Genomic DNA, 23,374 nt, shown 5'->3' with positions numbered 1-23,374 from the left:
TCGATCTCTGCCATCCCACCCCTTCTATCGTCTGCTCACCCGCCCTTCCTTTACTTCCACTTCTTCGCTTTCTTTTACTAGCCATCTGCTCTTCTACCGGACTCTCCTTCGACAGGATTGGACACAGTCGCGAGATCTGCGTCTGGCTGACTGACGGACGGTCCGGTGGTGATAATAGCCCTCCTATGCCAGTCTAGCCACTGATGCCGGCCGTCGAACCCCCGGTCCCGTCTTCAGAGCCCGGTCTTGTCAAGATGGAAGACCGGAAGAGGCCCGCTGCGGATAGCAATGACTCGGCTCCGCCGTTGAAGAAACAAGCCACTAGTGTTAATGGCGGCAGCAAGCCTCATCCGGATACTGATATGCCATGGAAAGATGATTTAGAGGTAAGTTCGTGTTCTGAATTTATTCCGCGATCCGGAGGTTTGCTTTTGGTCTCCTATTGAGTATATGCTAATCAGACTTTCTGCGATAGCGGTTTCAAAAAGAAGCGATTTTGCGCCAGATGCAAGAGTATAGGCGGGAGAAATCTTCACTGGAATCGCGTTTGAGCCAGATGTCAAAGGCTGCCACGTTTCACAATGATCATCTTCGTGTTATCGATTTGTGGTTCAAACAGGTAGGTTTTGCATTTCTTTGTCCCGGTAGCAATTTTGGAGCAGCAACTAATCTCATGACAGTTAATTGATGAAGTGAAATTGCTACTTGGGCCATCGCAAGCAGAAGACCAAGGTCAGTGCCAGTGTTTTAACCCCACATCACACCTACTGTTCCCATATTGACAATAGTCACAGAAAACTCCTTTAAGAGCTCCCTGCAGTTCGAAGACGTTGAACAGTTTGAGGCGCATTTGAAATCGCGGTCGGAGGATATTCGCGCAATAATTTCTCAAGTTCAGTCTAAGTCAAACAATGCGCCTGCAGATCTTTCAGAGGTCCAGAGTCGCCTTGCAAAGAAGTTGGCCGAGGAAAAAGTAGCGATCGCCGAACTCGAAAAAACCCTAGCCGAAAAGCAACAGTTGGAGGAAAGCCTCGAAGAAGCCTCGCTGCGGTATCTAGTAGCCGAAAAGAAACTTGATCGTGCGAAGAGTTTGACTGTCGCAAAATTAGAAAAGCAGCAGTCTATGGGTATTCAACGACCTGGGGAAACGGCACAATCAAACCGCGAAGACTCATCCCCCGCAAATGGAGGAACGCCTGCTGGAGACCGCAACCCCGAGTTGGAAGAAGCCAATAACAAGCTCACTGCAATTTCGGAGAAACAAAAGGAACAGATCCGGAAACTCGAAGCCGAAAATGCCAGCCTCCTAGGCCAAGTTACCGAAATTAAAGTCAAGGTTAGCCCATCCGTTGTTACATTATCCTTTTATCGCTCACATTGTGATGACCCAAGTCTTCAAAGTTCACCGATGACGATTACGCCCACACGGATTTGTTTAAACTCCTTCGATCACAATACGACGATGTAGTTAAGCGAATTAATCATCTGGAAGCAACAAATGTTCAACTTCGCGAGGAAGCAGAGAAATACCGATCAGAAAGAACCGCATACAAAATCCAGGTGGAGGATGAAACGCAAAGTACGATTGCCGAGAAAGAAGCTCAGCTGATGAGGGCTGAGACGGACCTTGCCCGGATACGGAATGCCCGTGACGAACTTCTGGCCGATCAGCAGATGCGAAAGGCCGCCCAAGATCAGAAGAAGACTTCTAGCCTGAAATTGCAAGAACTGTCAGATGCTAGAGAGGCTCGAATCACGGCCTTGGAGTCCGAAAGTCAAAGGTTGCGATTACAGATTGAGGGCTCTAAGTCCGATGACAACATCAATGATATGCCGCTGGAGGAGCTTCGCGCCAAGTACACCAGCCTGGAACGCCAGTACTCCATGCTCAACACCGAGTTAACATCGATGCAGACGGCCTACACGAAATTCGCCACTCTCGCATCGCAAAAAGTCACTGACTTCGGAGCTATGGAAGAGAAGGTTGCACGGCTGACGGCGGAGAAGTCTAAAGCAGATCAAAAGTTCTTTGCTGCAATGAAAAGCAAGGAGGCGCGGGATGTAGAAGTTCGAACGCTCAGAATGCAAAGTTCCAAGACGTCAGATATTGTGGCCCAGCTGAAGGAGTCCGAAGCAACCACCCGGTCATTGGTATCCAACATGGACAAGCAAGCTAGTGAGACTAGGGAAGCACTGAATACAGCTCTGACTAAATATCGGGCCATTCAACAGCAGCTGACCGAGAGCAACATCATCACGGAGGGCTTGAAACACCAGGTTGCCGAACTGAAGGGGCTGTCAATATCCAAGGACTCGACACTGGGAAGCACCACTTCTGCTTTGCGACAAGCCGAGACAGAGGTTGCCGGCTTGAAACAGTCGCTTGCCGATACCAAGAAGAGTTTGGACAACTGGAAGAACAAAAGTCTTGGCAATTCATCCTCAGAATATGAAATGCTGCGGGTATGTTGAATTCCCACATTTGTTAATGAACCAAAGCTTACCCCATTCAGACACTTGCACTGTGCACGGTGTGCCGTCGCAACTTCAAAAATACGGCGATTAAAACATGCGGCCATGTATTCTGCAAAGATTGCGTCGAAGAGCGTCTCACCTCTCGCTCTCGCAAATGCCCTAACTGCGGCAAATCCTTCGGAAGCAACGACCACATGCATATTACTCTCTGATCGACCTACAAATCTTCTGTATTATATCTTCCTTTCGATGCTTGCCTCTTTACGCCTATCTCTTTTTAGTGTGTCCTATTTGGACAGGTTCATGGTGTGGTGTTTTTTTGTGTGATTTAGCAGGTCTGGTTTGGGCCGGCGTTTGACGAGTTATGCACGGTCAGCCCTAACTCGGGGCATCTTTTATTGTCTCTCTTCTTTTCCTCTTTTCCCCATTGAAAACCAAAGCAATGGTGGGTTTCTCAAGGCGCAGGGGCGTCGTTCGTCATTCCCTCTGGATGAGAGGCCGGCGCACACTGATTTTCCTCAAGAGGCTGAGCTATTCTAGATTTCTGTGTCATGTAGGACTACCGTGTACGGAGCAAAAAAAGTACAAAGGAACATGACGAATGCAATGTGAGGATTTTCCATACCCCTATGACTTCAATGTCTTCCATTATGAAAATATTCTAGACACTTGATGTCATATTGTCATGAGTTAAAAATACGACTATACAACAACTCATGTCTGCCAATCCAAAGATCCAGCGCAGGGACAACCTGTCCAGCCTGCTCAACAGGCGTATTCCACTCCCGCTCAATGCGCTTCATCATCGTATCCTGCAGCTCCTGGCTAGCCAACACATTCTGCGCCTGGTAAGGGCCCATGACACCCGCTCTGACAGCCGCACTAAGCACAGCCTTCGCATGATTCATAATAAAGACGTATGCCGTCTGCTGCAAGTCCAGACCCATAGCCCGACAGATCACACCCCACAGCGGGGCAAAGTGGCCCTTGGGGCCGAGGTCCTCGTCTTCCTCGAGACAGGATTTCAACGCATCGGACAAATCATCAATAGCAGTGGCGGCGGCCTCAGCGTCCTCCGAAATCGGGCTATCGGGCCCCGCGAAGCTAACTCTGAATGCGCGCTCCCAGACACCAATGAGCGCTCGCCCTTGAGCAATACTTGCGCGTTGCGCGACGATACACGGCGTTGATGCATCCAGGTCATTATCTAGTGTGTCGAGGGTTGATGGGTGCCGGTAACCGGCGAGCACGTAGGGGAGGGATGTGCTTGCGATTGAGGCGATGGAGAGTTTGAGGAAGCGGTGGAAGGAACTTATTGCGGTCGTGCGGGAGGACTTGTTGTGGGCTAGATATGACTCTAGTCCACTGGAGTAGGCAAAGGAGCCTAGTGGGAGGGCGGAGTCTGAGAGGAGGAGGAGGCCGTGGAGGGATGTGGGGGTTGCGGAGGTGAGTTTGGTATTATTGGTATTATTATATGATTCTAGGGGTGTTAGCTAGAGGTATATGGCATTGGAGGTATATATTTGCCTACCTTTAGCAGTCCATGAGGAGGGTGGACTGGGGTATTCGGAGGCTGCTAGTTGAGTACGGGCATCTTGGAGACGCGACTCGAGGAGAGTGACCTCGGCCTCGAGGTCTTGGGTGCCTTTGATGAACATAGTGTAGTTAAAACAAATATGGGATAGAAGTATAGTATATGTAATTTGTATAGAGCACAGAATTAATGAGAACTGATTTTGATTATTTGGACCAAATGGTATAGAGGATGTGGGTGTTTTATAGAAGAGAAGCTCGCCGATCGGCAAAAAAAAAAGCGGGCGAGTCGGAGGCCGCCGCACACGTCCGAAAGCTCCCTATCAGCTTGACTGTTTCATATTATTAAACTGTTTTTGGACATTCACTATCTTGCTGATCTTTTTTTGTCCTATTTTCCCCGCGTCATGAACTAAGGTCTTCTCCACAACCATGTCAGGCAAGCGTCTGCTCGACGCCCTCCAATTCCTCAATGTGTCCAAAACGGTCGCAGCCAAACACCTAGCCATCAGGCAACACCAGCTAGATGTCTACACGCGCACATCCTCCCTGACCAAGGGAATCAAGGCCCAAACAGAGGGTCTGATCCTGACCGCTCAAGCCGCCGCCGCATTGGCACGCCGATTTGACGAACCTTCGCAACCGCCTGCGCAACCACCTTCGCCGAGCCCGGCAGACTTGCCCGAGTCGATATCCGCCGAGAAGCCGCCCGCCAGCGCTGCAGCGTCGCCACCTCCCGACCTCGTCCGCAAAGTGCAACGTCAGGCCGAATCACAAATCCCGGCTTCTGTAGCAACATACAGTGGCAATGAGAAACCGAGCGCTTTGGATGTGAGCAAGCAGCAGGATGTCTTCTATGAGCCATCGCTGCGGTCGGATCTGGGTTTATCGGGATTGCCAAGAGTGAAGGTACCGAAGGTCGCAGGCGATGCTCAAATTGGTAATGATGGACTGAACGCGGATGTCTTCCAGTCACCCGTTGAATCTGCTAAGCCTGCTTCGGTCGAGCAGGAGATGTCCGACGAGATGATCCAGGGCCTTTTCCACAGCCCGAGAGTGTCGCGCATGATCTCTGGAAAGCCACCCCCGAAGAGGGACTGGAAGCTTGCCGCGAAGCCTGGGCAGCCGAGCGTGAATGTTGCTAAGCCAATCATCTCCCCGGCGGCTCCAAAATCCGAGGCTCAGGAGATGGAGGAGCTTGCGGCCAGCGTCGCTGAAGACGTGGTGCCCAGTGCGGCTACCGTCAGCGAGCCCAAGGAACAACAAGCGTACCAGATGCTGGAGTCCCGCGTACCATCCTCTCGACTTGGCAGATTGTGGCAGTACGGTGGTCTAGCGACCTCAATGGCATTTGGTGCGGTTGGGGAAAGCTTACGGCGGGCGACTGGCAGCCAGGACAATGGCTCGATTATGTTCAGTGCTGGTAACATGGAGCGAATGGTAGCCAAGCTGTCAAAAATGCGCGGCGCAGCTCTGAAGCTGGGACAGATGCTGAGCATCCAAGGTATGTTGCATCGTTCAGCTCACTAGTATCTCTAATGCACATGCTAATTTCTCTAGACTCCAACATGCTCCCCGAACAAATCCAGCAAGTTCTCCAACGCGTGCAAGATCGCGCAGACTATATGCCCGCCTGGCAGCGCGACAAAGTCCTTACCGACAACCTCGGACCCAACTGGCGTGACCTCTTCACTACATTTAACGAGGTCCCTATGGCAGCAGCCTCAATCGGGCAGGTTCACTCAGCAGTACTCAAAAGCACCGGCCAGCCCGTCGCCGTAAAGGTTCAATACCCAGGCGTCGCAGACTCGATCGACAGCGACCTAAATAACCTCTCAATTCTACTGACAGCCTCCCGCCTCCTCCCAAAGGGGCTGTTCCTTGACAAAACAATCGCAAACGCGCGCACCGAGCTAGCCTGGGAATGCGACTACATCCGTGAAGCCGAAGGTGCCAACCGCTTCCGCGAGCTCCTAGCCAATGACCCGGTCTTCGTCGTTCCGGAGATAATCGCCCACGCCTCAGGCAAACAAGTCCTGACAATGGAAATGCTAGACGGCGTAGCCGTGACCAAAGTCACAGACTTCACACAAGCCCAACGCGACTGGATCGGCACACAAATAATGCGTCTCTGCCTTCGCGAGATCACTGAATTCCACTACATGCAAACCGACCCGAACTGGACCAACTTCCTCTACAACGCGTCAACAAACAAACTCGAACTCCTCGACTTCGGTGCCTCCCGTGCTTACCCGGAGGAGTTCATAACAACCTACGTGCGCACGCTAATCGCTGCCTCGCGCAACGACCGCCAGACCTGCCACGACCTCTCGATAGAGCTGGGGTACCTGACAGGAATGGAATCGCAAGCGATGGTGGATGCCCACGTGAGCTCGATCGTAACGATCGCGGAGCCGTTCATGCTTTCCTCGCCAGATCTGTACGACTTCAGTAACCAGACGATCACGGACCGCGTGCGCGCGCTTATTCCTGTTATGATTCGGGAACGGCTCGCACCGCCGCCTGAGGAGACGTACTCGCTACATCGGAAGTTGAGCGGGGCATTCTTGCTTTGTGCGAGACTAGGTAGCTCGGTGCCTTGTAAGGCTTTGTTTATTGAGGCTGTTGAGGCGGCACGCCGGAATGGATTGAAGGTTGAATAGAGAGATGTAGAGTAAAGAGATGATGTGGCTATGTACTATAGACTATACTGTATACTATCAAAGAAACGATTTTTTTCGAATCTTATATCAGGCCTATCCTCTAGAGACTACTGTTTGCAAAATTAATCCTTATGTAGTATTACAGGGCTAAAGATATAGTGGAGCATGAATTCTATAGCCTTACGCCCCCAAAAATAGTGGAGTTAGGTTATTGCCCAATGATAGTCCATTACTCGATTACAATGGACTTGAGCCCCAAAATCTTTCGAGCTTAGCTCAGGAGGTTCTAATATCTTTCAAGGTCAAACATCACTTCCACTCCGTTTGGTGTTCCAACCTAAACGTGATCACATGTCGATCATGGCTTCTGGCCTCACTGGAGATGACTACCTCAGTGACTATCCACATGCGCGCAAAGATGCGATAGATGTGCAACTTCTTCAGATAGCCTTGGCCACCGCAGCAGTTGGATTTCTCCTAGTAAGTTTTTATCTCATAAAAATACGGAGAGAATGCATTGAATGACATATTGACTATTTGAAGGCTGCATACGTGGATAGGAATGTTACTGCGACATTCATCGCATCCTCAACACCAAGGGAAGAACGGTGGAAATTCTCAAAACAAAATTTCCAAGGCCTGCCAATAATTTTCCTTCATCGATTATTGAAAGGGGTTCTTCTTTCCTTTTTTCCTACCCGTGGCACCAGTATTACGAAGTGCTTTCTCTTAAGTGTGATATTGGACTTGGTGCTTTCAACTCTCAAGGTAGCCAACGTGCATACCGTTCTCAATTTGCGCTCGCGAATCCCATTGCACCAACGCATCTTCAATCAGTCGATATGGTTCGATATCTTCCCGGCTACTTTGCTATATAGCACCGCGTGGAACTCGTGTTTTTACTTTACCATCTATGCGATTCGTACATTGGGCTTTTTGGATGGTGAATTCACTATGGTTTCAAGAGATATTGCACTCTACATTGTTTTTGGCACGTTTGGGGTCCTGTACTTTGGTGCTATGGTCCCCGCGTATGCCATTTTTGTCCGTGTCGCTGTTTCCGTGATCTCATTCCAAGAACGCGGACAGATGACCAGGGATCTAAGTATCAAGGGCGCATGGGAAGGTTTGTCACGGCCTACTCTTGGTATGCTTCTTGGGGTGTTTCATATGGTTTTTATCTATGAATTCGTCGCTGTTGCTTGCATATTGTTGTGCTCTCTCATATACTTTCCTGAACACAGGTATGATGAGATGGGTCGGTTCTTTGTCAAATACGCTGGGTAATATGACCTTGTTAGCGGGATGAGTTATATCAATAGAAGACAGGGCAAAAGTTAGCACCGAATTGGTTTATTCGATTTGAAGATTTCATCACAACCAAGGCCGATGAGTTCATGCAACCAAACACACCAACTAAAATGAATCAAGTAATACCTTCATCCTTCATACCTTCTTCCTAGACCGAAACCAAATCCACACACGCACCATCGGATATACAACCAAAGGAACAAAGATCATTTCCGCCAAAAGGACATAAGCCATTACAAAACAAGCTAAGCTCAAGATATAACCAATAACCCACCATTTCCTGTCCCAAAACCAGTGTTTCTTAGACTGGCCAGTTGAAGGCAGTCTGATGCCTGGAAAAATAAAAGCAAATGAAAAAACGATCCATGAATCAAGCACGACGCAGGCAGCGCTTGCCCAAACTGACGGGGAAGAACGAAGGAATGCAATACCCAATATTGCCCAAATCCATTGAAACGTGAACAGACCCCATTTTAGTGTTCGTCGCAGTAATCGATTGTTTTTCACAGCTCGGGCAATGAAGTTGAAAGCCTGTAAAGCGTAAAGAGGTACCGCTAATGTCAGTGCAGTCAAAGGTAAGGCAATGGCCACATAATATTTCGAGGGCCATGACGAATCATTGATCTCTTTTGTGTTCATGCCAAAGATTGTCTAGAAATAGAAAGTAAGAATTCAACTCATTGAAATTCAGCTGGGAGCTTACCGCAACAAATCCCATTGGAATGAATAATGATGCCATAAGAGTCAACAAGGCAGTCTTACGTGACTGAGCGAGACTTTGCTGTTCAATCAACTGAAAGAAGTTAGAAATTATCTGCATAAAAAAACGATCCGAATTGACTTGGTTTGAAACGCATACCAGTTTGCGCAACTCGATGGCTTCTCTATGGATCTTAGATATATCGGCTTCGAGGACTTGACAAGTATTTCGAATATCTCCAGCCCAGCCGGGAGCATGGCTGACCTTCCAAGACATTGGAAATTTATCAAGGTCCATACGGAGTCTATTGACTAGATCTCGGTGGTATTTGAGATGCTCGATTTTCATCAAACAAACGTTAACCGCTGCGGAGCGGGTGTCGGCGACATTATGGTATTTCTGAAAAGCCAAACATCAGATACTATTAGATACTTGGCATAAACTTACCTACAAATTCTCCAAGGAATTCAGCTGTGTCTCGCAATCGTAGAGATGAGTCGTTGAGGCCCAGAATATATATGTATTGCAGAAGTGGAAGCCAGTGATTGGAAAGCCCTCGAAGTAACTCTGGCTGTTGTATGATGACATGATCTATCAGCTTGATATACGCTTTTGCCACGTTGTTCTGTCCAAAGGTTGATATGGCAGACCATGACGATTGAACGGAAGTATTCCAAGATCCCCAAATCGCAAATTGCATGTCTGAGGTCGGACGGCGAGCATGAGGCTGAATAATCTCCATGTACTGCCAACTTTCTTTGTGCTCAGGTATGCTATCTGGAAAGATAAGCTGCTTTGTGGAGTTCCGAAGCCGCAGGTTTGAGCACAAGGATTTCGTGTTCACTGTATACCACATCGTAGGGTTTGCCGGTAGAGATCCAGTATGGCCTACGTGGAAATCTTTTGGAATGATGTTCTCTATCACACTTCAGAGGTTGATCAAAGCGTAGGACGCGTTTGGGGTCATCTACCTTCGAACAATTCTTTCAAAGGCCTCCGAGCTTCGCTCTTGTGAAGTGTGAGAGTCGCAAGAAGGTAATACATATCGCCGACTGTCAATCGAAATGCTTCGTAGCATAGGAATAGACAGGAAATTGCTGCATACACCAAGATTGATTGCGGAGATGGAAGCCTTCTTGCCCTGTGAATTCTTCCAGGATCAAAACCAGTTGGGTATGTGGATATTTCGGAAGCAATTGTCAGAACCCTATTGATTTCTTTTAGTTGACGGTCTCTTTAGATCTAACAGAATGGCTTACAGAAGGTTGTTGAAGCTGTTGGCCTTTTGTGCTATTGTAAGTGTTTTGACTGGCGCGGCGTTGGTGCAACTCATCTTACTATGGTACTTTGATTTTCAATTCCTTTCAACCATACTGCAAAGGCTTCTAAAGATTTTATCTCTTTCCCAACTATTAAAGCATCAGGTATTTGTCTCACAAACGAGAAAATGGTTTCGATTATAACAAACCTGATATAGGAGAGGAGTCATAAATAACAAGATCAAGATACTGGGGCAATGTATCTTCAGAATAATGTGGTAAATTCTGCCAGAATAACTTCAGGTTTATCACAGCTTCCTTTCCAACGTCGTGAATCCATTCAAATTCTTTGTGGTTTCGAGATCCCAGTTCTCCATGCACTAGCTGTGCATCCTCCGCGAACTTCGTCACGGCTTCACTGAGCAACTTCAGAATCTGGTCTCTTGCCTGATTACCAAGCTCGATATTTTCTGGCATTCTCCACAGTAAAAGTGAAGAGGTTCAGATAAGGCTTGGTTAAGGTATAATTCCTCTCTCTATGTTGTACTAGGGAACTAGAGGGGACGCTTGCTTCAGCTGGGCGGGATACAAATCGCTAGTCTCGTTTCACGTGATTGAAGATCATCGCTAAATACGTAATCAGAGCGTTTAACTAACTAATTCATTAAACAACACGGTCGACCTCATTTGTGTCGCAGTCTATCTTATTTTCTGTTCGAACGCATGTTTAGCTGATGAATCGATTCCTACCACGGGTGGACCTGCCTATCCATGGAGTGGATGGAATGGATGGGTGGATTGATTAATAAGCAACATATTGCCTGCCCAGGTGTGCTGAGGAATGCTTATGACCCTGATCCCCTACATAATCGGGCAACTCGCGGCCACAGCCTAAATTCCGGTGTACACAGCGACATATAAGTTAGTATACATCCGAGGAGGCTCGAAGAGTGATATAACTTATGCACGGGCAACAAAAATATCAAAATTACTACAGATTACTATATAGAACCTCCCATACCCTGAGTCTCTGACACCCCATCAGTTCGATATCACAGGAGTGCTTCGATCCCAAGTGCTCTTCTCAACAGCATCCACCAGACAGGCTGCCACACTAGCTCTCGAGATTCCTCCAAGGCCCGCGAAAATACCAAGTCCTTTTCCCTCGTCACCAAGGAAATGAACAGGTGCCTTTTTTGACATAGTCAGTCTCGCCGGCCTCAACAATACGAATTCCAATCCGCTGTTCTTAAGCATCTCATCGACATGATTGTGGTCCGCGAATGAATACCCAAGGCTCGTCTTGGAAATTGCACACCTCATAAGCACAGTGATGTTCTCAAGAGAAGAACCAACTCCAAATGAAGACATAGTAGCAATCTTTGAAACGCCGTGCCTTTTCATAGCAGCGATGAGGTTTTCGTGCGCTTGAGACATAACTCGAGTCCCCTTTTCTTTGGGAGATGAAAGCGTGACGATCACGGCAGTTGGGAGGTCGCCTTCGACTGCGTTGAAAGCGCTCTCGATGTTCGAAGGTTCAACCGGTGTACCCTTCACAATGTGAAGGCCTTCCATGGCAGGAAGTGAAGAGGGATTGCGAACCAAAGCTGTAACTTTGTGGCCGCGCTGCAATGCTTCATCGATAACGAGGCGACCAGTTTGTCCATTGCCACCAATAACGAGAACACGCATAATGGAAGATGATGTTGTGGTTTGGATTGAGACTGTGGTATAATGATTTTGGTGAATTTCAACTTTGTTGAGATCAAAGGATGATGAATTGGATACTCCGAAATATGTAACCAACGAGTGGAACTTCCTAATCTATATATACCTGTGAAAAATAATATGCTGAAGGTATCAGCACATAAGGTGCGTGACAACTACGTGGCCCTGTTGCCTACTGCTTGGTCAGTTACTGTAAGTGGTGACGTGGTGAGGCTGTTTCCTTATCAATCTATGAACTTCGCTATGAATCTCGCTATTAACTGTAGTCCGAAGGCCGTCGCACGGGCCAGAAATGTGAGTGGCTTAGCCTTATAAGCTTTGCCGCTTGGCAAAACCCACCTGGGGCCCCGTGGCTGTCTACTGATTACTAAGAGCCTTCATACGGGCTACCTACCTAGGCTGTGGCAATCTTTCAACGAACCCTGGAAAGCAATAAGCCGATGGATAACTTGAGGTATAATCGAGTCCACGGTTGATGCACACCAACCCAGCCTCTATGAATTATCCCTTGATCAAATTCAACCTATGCTTTCCAACGAAGACGCATAAACATATATAATGCCCATATTGGGTCCAGGACAGTAGTTCAATTCTTTCTGCTGTGTAGCTTACATACAATCAGTCCTCTCCAAAGACAGCACGCCAGTAGTTTATCACCCCATCACATATCCCTTCATACACAGCCCAACTCTGAAACTTATCCTCAAGCTCACAAGCCGTCCAACGAATTTCCTCCCAAAATCGCTTCTCGACATCAACCCTGCCATTAAATCCGCGTATAACATCAACCGGTATCGTCCAGGCCCTCGTATAAGTACCCTCGTCCGTAAACGCGGGATTAACCTCATGGGCCTCAAAGATGGTAGCGGGGTTGAACTTGGGGAAGTTGGCGTGAATGAAGAAGACTCCTGGTGCTGGGGCATCATCGCCTTTGACACGCCATATATCCCGACTGGTCAGAGCAAAGTCCTGCACGGGATCGAACTGCGCCATTGCTGAACCGGCCATACCGCCGCGGGTTTCGTGGCCGAGGGCGCATATGGATTCGCTGACTTGGTAGAAGGATTCGTGCGTGGCGGTCGCGGCTGCGACGAAGGTTTCCTTGTCACCTTCTCCGGCGGCGCCTTGTGAGAGGAGTGGATAGTAGTGGGAGGGACCATGGTAGTTATAGTATGTTGCGAGGAGGAGAGAGCGGAGGTGAGATCTTTTAGAGAGGAGAACTTCGCCTGATTCTGTTGATTGGCGCAGGTCCATTGGCGGAGGTGGGTAGTTTGCGATATCGTAGAAGACTGGGGAGACGGAGGAGGCCCAGAAATCGGGCCAGGTGACCATGCCTTGTGAAAGGAAGGGCTCGGTCGTGAAGAGATGCTCTGGTTTCTCGAGGGGGAAGGCGTCTGCGTCTAGGAAGAGGATTTCTTCGAAGGATGAGAAGAGCATTGCGAAAGGCTTGAATTGATATTTCTGAATTCCAGCCGGGGAGGCGATGAGGATTCTGGATAGAACTATGCACCGCGCGTTCAGAGAGGGTAGGACTTCATTGCATATATATTGTTCGTACTCCTCTTCGTCGGAAAGGAAGACTTCCACCGGGAGCGTAGAACCGGTGCGGCGGAGCATGCGGAGAGATATCACTACCACTGGGAGGTAGAAGCCCCCTGCTGTTGAGACTATGCCTTTTGTCCCGGGGATGTAGGGAAGCCTGGGCGGGGAGTCGGTGATTGCATTGACGAACCCAGTATGCGCTTCTTTCATGGTGATGATGTCTTCCTCCGGGACGTATAGGGTATCTGGTCGTGGTGGCGCATTATGAGCATTGAACCCTTCTGTCGATGCCTTCTCATATTCGATGATAGGCTCTGTGTTCGGCGCGTGTTTCTCTAACAGGGCGTGGAATTCCTGCCAGAATTGTTTATGTGAAGGTGTCAGGCCAGTGATAGCCTGTGATGAGATGCTTTTGGGGTAGAATTTGAATCCCAATATTGCCCAGGTAAGCAAAATAGTGAGTGTTAAGGTTACCAACAGCGTTCGTATGCGTAGAAAGGATCGTGGGATCAGCGGGATCATCGTGGAGTCGTCTCGGGAGGTAAGTCCACTTTGTTTACCCCACAGAAGCTTGGTCGGACGCTAAGATCGACGATCGCACCAATGACGTCGATGGGTACCCGCTTAAGCTGTTACAATTCATATGGAAATTAACAAGAGCTTCAATGTCGTTCTAAAATCTCAACTTGTAAGGTTATCCCTTGGATGCACAGACCGCTTTTATCTCGACGCCTCCTTACTGCTTTAAGTATTGATATTGCTCAAAATCCAGAAATCCAAGGAAAGAAATAAGAACGCAACCAATAATTCATTGAACAATGGCTGTCTACTACATGTATATTGACTTGTCAACTTCAAATCTGATATGTGAAAGTCGGAAAGCCCTGTGCCGGTCCCCGCCTAACTTCATCTCTCAAAGCCTTCAACTCTTTATCCTTCTCTGCACTTTCTGTTTTCAACTCCTCATTCTTATGAGTAAGATATTCAACCCTCTTGAACGCCATTGAGAAGGTCGTCAGCTTCCGAGCAAGCTTATGCGACAAATCGACTACAAACTCCCCTCCCTCTGTGATAAGTTCGTCCAAATTCTCACCAATCAGAGTAGTGTATCGCAGCGCCACAAACTGAGATAACAGGTTCCTCGCATCATCAACAATACCGGTCGTTTTATAGACCAGTCGGATTGCATCCACCAAGTAGGGGAATAGGACCTTGTCTGTTTGCTCGAGGGCAACAAGAACCTGAGCAAGACGGTTCAAAGCAAATTGCTTCAGCTTTTCGAAGTCAAGTTGACGTGCAAATGAATAGACTTTAGCATGGAGATAAATCTCGGCAGCAGAGTGTCCTTCGGCTTCTTGTTCTGACTCTTCTTCTTGGTCTTGGCCTTGCCTTTCGTGGTCTGGAACGTTTTGCCCGGAGACGTGCTCTGTGATTAGAGTGACCCCATCACAGTATTCCAAAGGAGTCAGGGGTCGGTCATTTAAGTCACAGTCTGATAGGCCCTGAGATGGTGGCGAGTCTGGGGCTATGGATGACTCGGCATCTGGGGACGGTGACCTTGCAGGTACACGAAACATTGGAGATGGCGAATTTGGCCATGAAGCTTGTGACTGTAGGCTCTCAGGTGGCGGAGGGGACCTTGAAGGCGGGGATGGTGGCCATGAAGCATGAGATGGTGACTTTGCAACTGGTGACGCTGGTGCTTCTGCATCGGCTGGTATGGGATTAGTGTCTCATTTATTTTCTCGACGAGATCGGAGGATGTGACACTGGGCTCATTACCGTCTTCCTCTTCCGCTTCCACTTCCTCATCTGCTACAACTTCTTGTTCTTCTTCTTCTTCTTCTTCTTCTCCGTCTTGCGCTGGGGCCTCTTCCCCCGCATCTGCTGCATCTGCCTCATCTGCCTCATCTTCCTCAACTACCTCAACTACCACAGAGGTCGCTTGAGGTGCCTGATAGGCTCCAGTGTAAAGGAAGCTCAAGACACAGTTAATGGTCTGCTCGTCAAAAGCGGACCAATCGATCGCATCCTCGTATTCCTCGGTTGACGCCTTTAGTCGGGCATCGAATGCGGGGTGAACCTCAAGCGTTCCACGGTGGACGTAGTAAACGCGCGCGTCACTGCCAACAGTGATCTTAACTGGCGGCTTTGCAAAGATTGACCTGTTTGAGAGTTAGCAAGTGTCAATTTGATGAATACACCGTTGTCTTGTGCTGATATACTTAGACTGTGTCTTCGAGTCGGATGACATGGTGAATAAAAAGCCGGGTCAAAGAACAAAATGTCCGGGTATCTCTTGAAAAGATTCAAGAGGAGCAGGGTATAATTTTATTAAGTATGGAAGTTGGTAGCCAAGAAGTACTTGGCATGTCCTTTTGACTATGCAGTGAGACCCAATCTATTTTAAAAAGTAGGGCGACCTCTAGCAGGGATGTATACATGGGCTCACTAGGCTGTCGCATTTTCTACATATGCACTTTGCAAACCGGCATATATACACTATAGCTCATGGTTTTCGCATCTATTGATGTTGCCAGCATTATTTATTTTTCATGCTTACTGGTAACAAGGACATTGAAAAATATCCCCAAAAAGACTACAAAAAAAGTATCAAAACGGAGTATTGAATAATAATAAAAACACATGAAAAGGACATATACTTGTCTATTCTATCTTTGTATTGCTATAATATTTAAGAATATTTAAACAATCCGAGTTCAACAATACCGCAATATAACTGGATCGGGTACTTAGCTCGGGAAATTGTGGGAACTACTCTCTTCCACTCCTTCTCGTCTCTACGTCTCTTTTTCATATTACCTACATAAATTCGATTGGCCATGAGCCATCTGGCTAGCAAACATAGTTCCATCCTCCAAAGAAGGCGAGATGGCTGCACGGAATGTCGACGCAAAAAAGTCAAAGTAATGAACTTCTTGCTGGGAAAACCGAACATCGCTAATGTGATGCCCAGTGTGACATGAAGAAACCTATCTGCTCGCGCTGCACCCGGTTTCCAAAAGAGTGCAAATATGATATCAATATCATCAACCAGAATACACTCACTCACACAAGGCCGAATGAATCTAATCGTCGCATTGAGAGTGTTGACCAGAGCATGAACCCTATCGCCCACCAGCCTGTTCTAAACATATCTCCATTTCTATCATCCAAAGAATCACAATTTTTCATGCACATCTTTAACACCGAAACTGCCCCACGGCTATTCCCCGCAGCCCCAGCGCTATTTCTGCAACGAATCATTGCAAGTTCCCTAGAGACGCCCCATCTTCTCTATGCTCTCCTCGCATCTGCCTGCAGTCACCACGGCCGACTTATCCAAGACACAGGACCAAAGTCAAGGGTGTCCTGCTTACGATTTACGAACTTGTCAATTTCCAGCCTACGCTTGGCACTCAGTGAAACGAGTGCAGCACTGACAGCCGAAACTGTTACGACGGCGATGGCTCTATGCACTAACGATGTATGCAATGGGAATATGCAAACATGGCGGACCCATCTTGGTGGGGTAATGCGTCTTTTAAGTGCCTTTTTGGATAGTCAAGGAACACTGCGCAATGCTGATCCGTACATTCAGTGTTTGGTTAAATGGTTCACAACAATGGATGTACTCGCGGGATTGTCGGGATTGGGTACTAGTGGTGTGATGAGCTCTTATCCTGGGCTACTTGATAGGTCTTCTGATCTGTTGAACCCTTATGTCGACGATATATGCGGATACTCCTTGAAGTTGGCTCCGATGCTTGCGCGGCTATCCCAATTGGTGCAATACCGATGCCACACTGGGCCTGGAATGCAACATTTTATCCTGACAGAAGCTCGGACGCTTGAAGATGAGATTTCTTCACTTGTTAGATGCAGTGTTTCTAGTGGAGATTCCCTTGAATTGCAGAGTACGCATCTTGCCTTTGTTCACTCTGCTTTATTACATCTCCATCGGCGAGTCCAAACACTACCAAAAAACGACAAAACGGTGAAAGACGACATCAAGAAAATTATAACCGCCGTGGAAGATATCCCGCCATTCTCTTCGGCAAATATCTTGATCCTTTGGCCCATGTTTAGTGTTGGGTGTGAAACCGATGATACCGAGGAACGTGAATTTATCCACAGCCGTATGGGCGACATGCAAAGCCTTGGGATGGGAAACTTTACAAGGGCACGAGACCTATTAAGCAAGTTTTGGGCATCCGAAACATCGTTATCCTGGGACATCTATTTTGCGAATCTTGGATTGGAATTGGTTCTATTCTAGGTGTTCTGAGTGCCTAAGCCAGCGGCAGCTTCTCGTACTCATCACGCATGAACTGTCTCAGAGTTTCCAATCCATCAACTATCACCTGGTGTTCCTGGACATAGCCCAGTCTCACATATCCGCGGAAGTCTACACCACCACCAAAGCACTGGCTTCCAGGAACCAGCATCACCCCGGTCATTTCCTGTAGTCGCTGGCAGAACACGACATCGTCAATTGCCCTTCCTTCCCTGTCAACAAATTTGATGAACGCGGTCGTCCCGGCCTTTGGCTTTGTCCACTTCATAGCCCAGTTATACTCTTCAATAAATGCCTCAAGGACATCTATATTCTGCCGAGACAGGCGAAGATTACGCTGCAACAAGTTTTCCACGCATGGTCGGGACAAGGCATGAGCTGCAACACTATCGTCGATTTGACCAACTGAGATGAGAGTGTAATCACGAGCAGAGGCACAGGCTTCGATAATATCAGAGTTCGGCGAAGCAATCCAACCCAATCGGATCCCAGCCAAGCTGAAAGCCTTGGACATGGAGCCCGTTGCAATGACGTTCTTATATCCGAATTCAAGGATTGACGGGGGCACCTCTTGATCAAAGTCAAGAGAATGGAATAGAGGTCGATAAACCTCATCAGAATGAATCAAGATACTATGTTCACGGGCGATATCAACAATCCCCTGCAATTCCTCACGACGAAGAATCGCCCCAGTGGGGTTCTGGGGGTTGCTATAGACTTGAATCAGTAAAAGTCCAGTCAATAAACCAATAAGGGCAATATATACTTCAAAATAATCATCCTCGTGTTCGGTCTAATCAAAGACCTCAACTCCTCCAAATCCATCCCCCACCCATTACCCTCATCCGACCGCCACAGACTGACCTTCGCCCCAAAAGACTCGGGAACAGAGTATAATTGCTGATACGTCGGATACTGACAAATAACATGATCCTCCGGCCCAATATGAGTATAGAGAGCCAAGAAATTAGCCTGGATCGCACCGTTTGTGACGAGAACTCGATCAGCAGATACGGGGCTGGCCTGGGTACACTCAGGTTGCAGGTACAAGTTCGCGATGTTTTTCCTCAGCACCTCTGATCCCCGGATCGCACCGTAGACTTGCTTCTGCGTGTAGTCTACCAGATCCTTTTTCGGGGATAGGGCAAGAAGGTCATTGAGGGAGATGGACGCGCAGCATGTTTCGGCGAGATTGTGCTTTGCACTGGTTTCGTAGAGGTCCATCCACTTTTAGACGTTATTTTCTGTGCAACTGGTAGGTCCTAGGATGGGGCTTGAAGGTTGCTTACTTGTTCCACAGCGAACGCGTTGATTCGGACCATTTTGGGCTGGGCTTGGTATTGCAAATATAGGAGTTTGGGAGATGAACGAAGGATACAGAATTTTGAACTTCGAACGATATATTTGAGGATTTTATACACATCGTACCTTGTATGGTTGGAGAGATACGGATGATGTGATTGGCTGGATCGCATATATAGCCCAATTAGGCAATATGGGGGCGCTGGTCCACCGGACCTCGAAGATGGTGGATTTGTAGAACATTCCTGTCTCAAGTGGAATATAATGTCGCGCAAAGATTGGATAGATCGCTTCCACTGCCTAGTGTAATTCTTGGAAACTTAATGACAAGTTTGTGTCTGGCCCGCCACGGATGGCAGGGTCAATTACATCTTACTATATATGATGGTGCGCCAGGCTTAACCGAGAGATATATGTACATCAGCCTGACTCTTGGCTGTTCTCTTCCTCCTCCAATATTGTTGAGTATGGCAAAAACTTGCCATCGTCCATCTGCGCTTCTAGGTAGTCGAAGGATGATGGATTCTGGGGTTCAAAGTCTAGAAGCTCCCGTTTCACACGAGGCCGCCTTGGCTCATCTGACTCTTCAATTCGCAGGAATTGCGATATTGTACTGCCGGTGAAATGTAGGATCATGCCTATAGTGGCTCCGACAAGCACAGCCCCGGTCATAAAATAGATGAATGCCTGTCGTAGCTTAGTAAATGCTACCACCGAGGAGCTACGATATTCCGATATGAGATATCATAGAAGCCTGTCTCATTACATACCTCTAGTATCACGAGGATACGCAATGGAAGCAGTGCTAGGTATAAGACGACATGTCCGATGTAGATCACTGGCGATGCGAGGAAGAGAAGAGTTGTCAACAAGTAGGACAGTAATTGTATTGTAAGGCCAAGAACGAGCAGCAGAGGATATGTCAGGATCGATACCCAGCCCATGATTATTATGAACATATGTAGCAAATCAATCTATGCATCTCGACTCTGTTATGATATCCTAGTAACACGCGCCGCGGTCTGACTGCCAAGCCCTAAGCCCTATATTACCGGATTAGGCTTCCGGCGTCATCGGCGTCTACTGTACTTTGACAAGGTAAGGACATCAATCGACTTTGATTACTGCCCACCGTCAATCCTTACATTAAACTGGCATCGGAAGTGTTTTTCTTCACGCCGCCATTGTGACTTAGTTCGACCCTCTTCTTTCCCCAACTCCCAGCAAAAACTCGGTCCAAAGTCATCACACCTTTCCCCGCCTTCGATGGGCAACAACCCTTCCAAAGGCCCGGTCGGCGATGTGCCACCGGCCCATGCTCACCATAGCTCTGCAGGCGAGCGCAAAGTCGCCCGTCGATCATCTCTCAATACGATCTCTCCCCCGAAGGCTACCGCGGCCGACCCTTCAGCCACAAAGGAGACAGCCGCTGGGCACTCGGCAGGATATCAGGGATCAGTGCAGGAGCGTCTACAATCCCGAAATGTTCCCGAATCCTCACCCAAGAACATAGAGAAGCCTCCGCCACAAGATGCACGTCGAGTCGAGCCCTCCCCAGTCAAGGACATCCCAATCCGCGACACCTCCAACCCGGTCCAGGTCCCGATCTCGCGCCATGTCCCGGGGCGCGATCCTGTGGCACCATCTGCCCCGCCCCTCAACTCGTACTATAGCGCGTCGGCTCACCTGCAACGTCCACCGCGCTTGCCATTGCCAATTGGTGATGCAAACACCACGCCCGGATCGCCTGTCGCCGGCCCTGAGGACTCGCATATCCAGTCGCTCCCCGCGGATCGACTCTTGGATGAACAGATGGATCCTAATACCGCGGCTTCAGGTCATACAACAATTGATGAGGAGGAGTTGCTAGACGAGCTCCAGCCATTCACCATCAGTGGCGCCGGCAAGGCCGTTCCGGTCGTTATCGAATGGACCGCGCCTGCTCAGAAAGTCTACGTTACCGGAACGTTTGTTAACTGGGAGAAGAAGTTCCGTCTGCACAGAAGGTGAGTCAAATGGCTAAATTGGGGTTCCCGGCACTGGACTGACACTCGATAGTGAAAATGATCCGTCTGTTATGTCCACTACTCTGAACCTTCGACCTGGCACCCACCACCTAAAATTCATTGTTGATGGAGAAATGCGCGCCGCGGATAATCTTCCAACAGCCGTCGACTTCACTAATCATCTGGTCAACTACATTGAAATCAGTGCAGATGATGCTCATGACAAGGACTCGACCCTTCAGTCTGGAGCTCAGACTCCACATGCGGTGGCTGATTCTTCTAAGCAGGATCACTCAAGGGATACCGAGGACCACCCCCTAGAGAAGGAAGAAACCGAGGAAGAGGTGCCACCCGGTGATTTCGGTGACGCCATTCCTCAATTCCTCGCCGACCTAGATAAGGAAGAAGAGAGCCCGGCCTATGTCCAGGCTGCCAATGTCATCGGCGATACAGCTACCCCTCCCAGTCTTCCTCTCTTCTTGGGCAAGTCAATTCTCAATGGCACGACTCCCATGAAAGACGATAGCAGTGTTTTGAATTATCCGAACCACACGGTCCTTAACCACCTTGCCACAAGCAGTATCAAGAATGGTGTCCTGGCTACAAGCGTGACAACCAGGTACAAAAGAAAAGTAAGTCGCTGTTTCCTTACAATTTCGTGGATTAACTAATCTGGTGTTCTGCAGTATGTTACGACCATTTTGTACAAACCAACTGGCGATATCACAGAATGAGATATGTCCGAACGTATAGGCGGCTTTCAATTGCATGCATCCTTTTTTTTACCGAATACTGCCTTGGACATGTGTGGTCTGTCCGATTTGCAGAGACAAAGATTTACAAGCAATTTCCTGCCTTCGACTCATTGGCCCCAGTCTGCTTCCTGTCTGTCCTGATGTCCTTGGGTTGCTCGTCCATAATGACTACTAGATCCTACTACTAGATCGTCCAGTCATTAACTACCCAACACACATGAATGTGCGTTGGACAATGCGTCTCAGTGAAGAGATCATCACATATTGCATATTTCTCAGGCGTTACTTTCATGGGGTGTTTGGTGTTTGGAGAGGATGATTTTACCATGGGCAAATCATATAGCTATACAGGCGCTTGGATTTATGCAAGAATATTACAAATGTCTGGAAAGCGCACTTGAGATGAGTGATGAATGTTGAATAACTTTTTCCAAATTCATATAACCGAATTCAAAGGATATCGGATCTGACTCGCTCAATTCATAACACATGATAGATATATCTTTTTGACGGGACTTCGAATAATATCAATCCCGCCACTTCACAAACACTTCATCTGTGCGGAATCGCTGGGTACAAGTACTCTCACTCAAAGGGGTGCGGAATCCGGTCCCATATGCTAGCATACCAGCCTGTGCAATCATAATTCCGTTGTCGATGCAGAACCGCTCATCCGTCGCATAAACACTTCCACCGCGATCCCGCGCCATGATGCCCATCATCTCCTGCAAACGCTCATTCGAGCCAACACCGCCTACAATAAGAACCTGCTTTGATCCAACATGCGCCATTGCGCGCTCGGTGATCTCAACAAGCATTGAGAAGACAGTTTCCTGGAGGGAGAAGCATAGATCTGCGCGTGTGGGCTTGCTTTCCAGCGACTGGTCCACGACTGTGGTAGAATCGACGGTTTTCTGCTCATCTTCTCGTGCCTTCTCTTCTCCGCCTAACCCCCACTGCTTAGCGAGGCCATCGATCGCAGCCAGGATACCCGAGAATGAACAATCCATGCCCTTCACGACGTAGGGCAGATCAACTAGTTGCTTTCCCTGCTTTGCTAGCTGTTCGATGTTATATCCCGGTGCAGGGTCGTTGGAGATGTGTAGTGTGCGCGCAAATCGGTCTAGACAGTTCCCCACTGCCATATCGAGAGTCTCGCCGAAGATGCGATACCGTTGCGAGCTGTATGCGATGACTTGTGTATTACCACCGGAGACGTATAGGACGACTGGGTTTGTTGCGCCGGTGATGAGGCGGCCCATTTCGATGTCTGAGATTCATAGTGTTAGCATTTTTGTTCAAGTCCCAAATCCGAATATCATAGCATGGTATGTATAAATTACGTACGCCCAACACAGTGGTTCACACCGACTAGCTCTTTGCCCCAAAGCAGACTCAACATCCGCGCGGCGATCACCACACTCTGTAGCGGGGCACCCATTCCGGGTCCCTTAGTGAAGCAAATGCAGTCCACATCATCTACGGAGACCTTGGCTTGTTTGAGAGCTTGTTTAACCAGCTTCACAACCCACATTCGGTGATGGCGCGCTGTATCTTTGGGCAGGAAGCCCTCGCCTGGCGGGGAGACATAGGTGTGTCTGATATTGGCGAGGACCTGCGGGGGGCTGCCATCCTTGGGGTGCAGCATGATGCCAATGCCCAATTTGTTGGCAGAGCCTTCCATACCAATTGCGATCATGATGGGCGATATTTCAAGACAGCAATGAAAGTGTCAGATGAAATCCAATAAAATCATACGCAATGTACGAAGCTCGGGAGACAATATGATTTTCGTTATCGTTA

The 23,374-nt window shown here is 48.4% G+C and overlaps 9 protein-coding genes across 9 annotated transcripts; 3 read left to right on the top strand and 6 right to left on the bottom strand.

The window, feature by feature from the left end:
- Positions 1–203: 203 nt before the first annotated feature.
- PGRI_068360 (E3 ubiquitin-protein ligase BRE1) lies at positions 204–2,687 on the top strand (the record flags this gene model as incomplete). The annotated part of the gene is made up of 6 exons (XM_040794550.1): positions 204–386; positions 476–619; positions 681–732; positions 795–1,336; positions 1,393–2,463; positions 2,514–2,687. The coding sequence occupies 6 exons, from the start codon at positions 204–206 to the stop codon at positions 2,685–2,687; spliced, it is 2,166 nt and encodes a 721-aa protein (XP_040648881.1).
- Positions 2,688–3,158: 471 nt separating this feature from the next.
- Positions 3,159–4,133, bottom strand: PGRI_068350 (urease accessory protein UreF; the record flags this gene model as incomplete). Its single annotated transcript, XM_040794549.1, has 2 exons — positions 3,159–3,955; positions 4,007–4,133. The coding sequence occupies 2 exons, from the start codon at positions 4,131–4,133 to the stop codon at positions 3,159–3,161; spliced, it is 924 nt and encodes a 307-aa protein (XP_040648880.1).
- A 307-nt stretch (positions 4,134–4,440) lies between these two features.
- Positions 4,441–6,671, top strand: PGRI_068340 (protein kinase COQ8; the record flags this gene model as incomplete). The annotated part of the gene is made up of 2 exons (XM_040794548.1): positions 4,441–5,512; positions 5,569–6,671. The coding sequence occupies 2 exons, from the start codon at positions 4,441–4,443 to the stop codon at positions 6,669–6,671; spliced, it is 2,175 nt and encodes a 724-aa protein (XP_040648879.1).
- Positions 6,672–10,982: 4,311 nt separating this feature from the next.
- PGRI_068330 (NAD(P)-dependent oxidoreductase) lies at positions 10,983–11,633 on the bottom strand (the record flags this gene model as incomplete). Its single annotated transcript, XM_040794547.1, has 1 exon — positions 10,983–11,633. One exon carries the CDS (start codon positions 11,631–11,633, stop codon positions 10,983–10,985), a length of 651 nt encoding a protein of 216 aa, XP_040648878.1.
- A 654-nt stretch (positions 11,634–12,287) lies between these two features.
- On the bottom strand, positions 12,288–13,733 carry PGRI_068320 (alpha-mannosyltransferase; the record flags this gene model as incomplete). Its single annotated transcript, XM_040794546.1, has 1 exon — positions 12,288–13,733. One exon carries the CDS (start codon positions 13,731–13,733, stop codon positions 12,288–12,290), a length of 1,446 nt encoding a protein of 481 aa, XP_040648877.1.
- Positions 13,734–14,065: 332 nt separating this feature from the next.
- PGRI_068310 (uncharacterized protein) lies at positions 14,066–15,465 on the bottom strand (the record flags this gene model as incomplete). The annotated part of the gene is made up of 3 exons (XM_040794545.1): positions 14,066–14,925; positions 14,994–15,376; positions 15,437–15,465. 3 exons carry the CDS (start codon positions 15,463–15,465, stop codon positions 14,066–14,068), a joined length of 1,272 nt encoding a protein of 423 aa, XP_040648876.1.
- Positions 15,466–17,503: 2,038 nt separating this feature from the next.
- On the bottom strand, positions 17,504–18,830 carry PGRI_068300 (putative aminotransferase; the record flags this gene model as incomplete). The annotated part of the gene is made up of 3 exons (XM_040794544.1): positions 17,504–18,218; positions 18,275–18,735; positions 18,798–18,830. 3 exons carry the CDS (start codon positions 18,828–18,830, stop codon positions 17,504–17,506), a joined length of 1,209 nt encoding a protein of 402 aa, XP_040648875.1.
- A 1,246-nt stretch (positions 18,831–20,076) lies between these two features.
- PGRI_068290 (putative Snf1 kinase complex beta-subunit Gal83) lies at positions 20,077–21,550 on the top strand (the record flags this gene model as incomplete). The annotated part of the gene is made up of 3 exons (XM_040794543.1): positions 20,077–20,816; positions 20,869–21,448; positions 21,503–21,550. 3 exons carry the CDS (start codon positions 20,077–20,079, stop codon positions 21,548–21,550), a joined length of 1,368 nt encoding a protein of 455 aa, XP_040648874.1.
- A 548-nt stretch (positions 21,551–22,098) lies between these two features.
- Positions 22,099–23,270, bottom strand: kae1 (O-sialoglycoprotein endopeptidase; the record flags this gene model as incomplete). The annotated part of the gene is made up of 2 exons (XM_040794542.1): positions 22,099–22,841; positions 22,919–23,270. 2 exons carry the CDS (start codon positions 23,268–23,270, stop codon positions 22,099–22,101), a joined length of 1,095 nt encoding a protein of 364 aa, XP_040648873.1.
- Between the last annotated feature and the right edge of the window lie 104 nt (positions 23,271–23,374).

Source organism: Penicillium griseofulvum (genome assembly GCF_001561935.1).
Source record: "Penicillium griseofulvum strain PG3 chromosome Unknown contig_92, whole genome shotgun sequence".
Taxonomy (NCBI): Eukaryota; Fungi; Ascomycota; class Eurotiomycetes; order Eurotiales; family Aspergillaceae; genus Penicillium; species Penicillium griseofulvum.
Note: the sequence above shows the minus strand (reverse complement) of the source record. Positions and strands in the feature narration are given on the sequence as shown.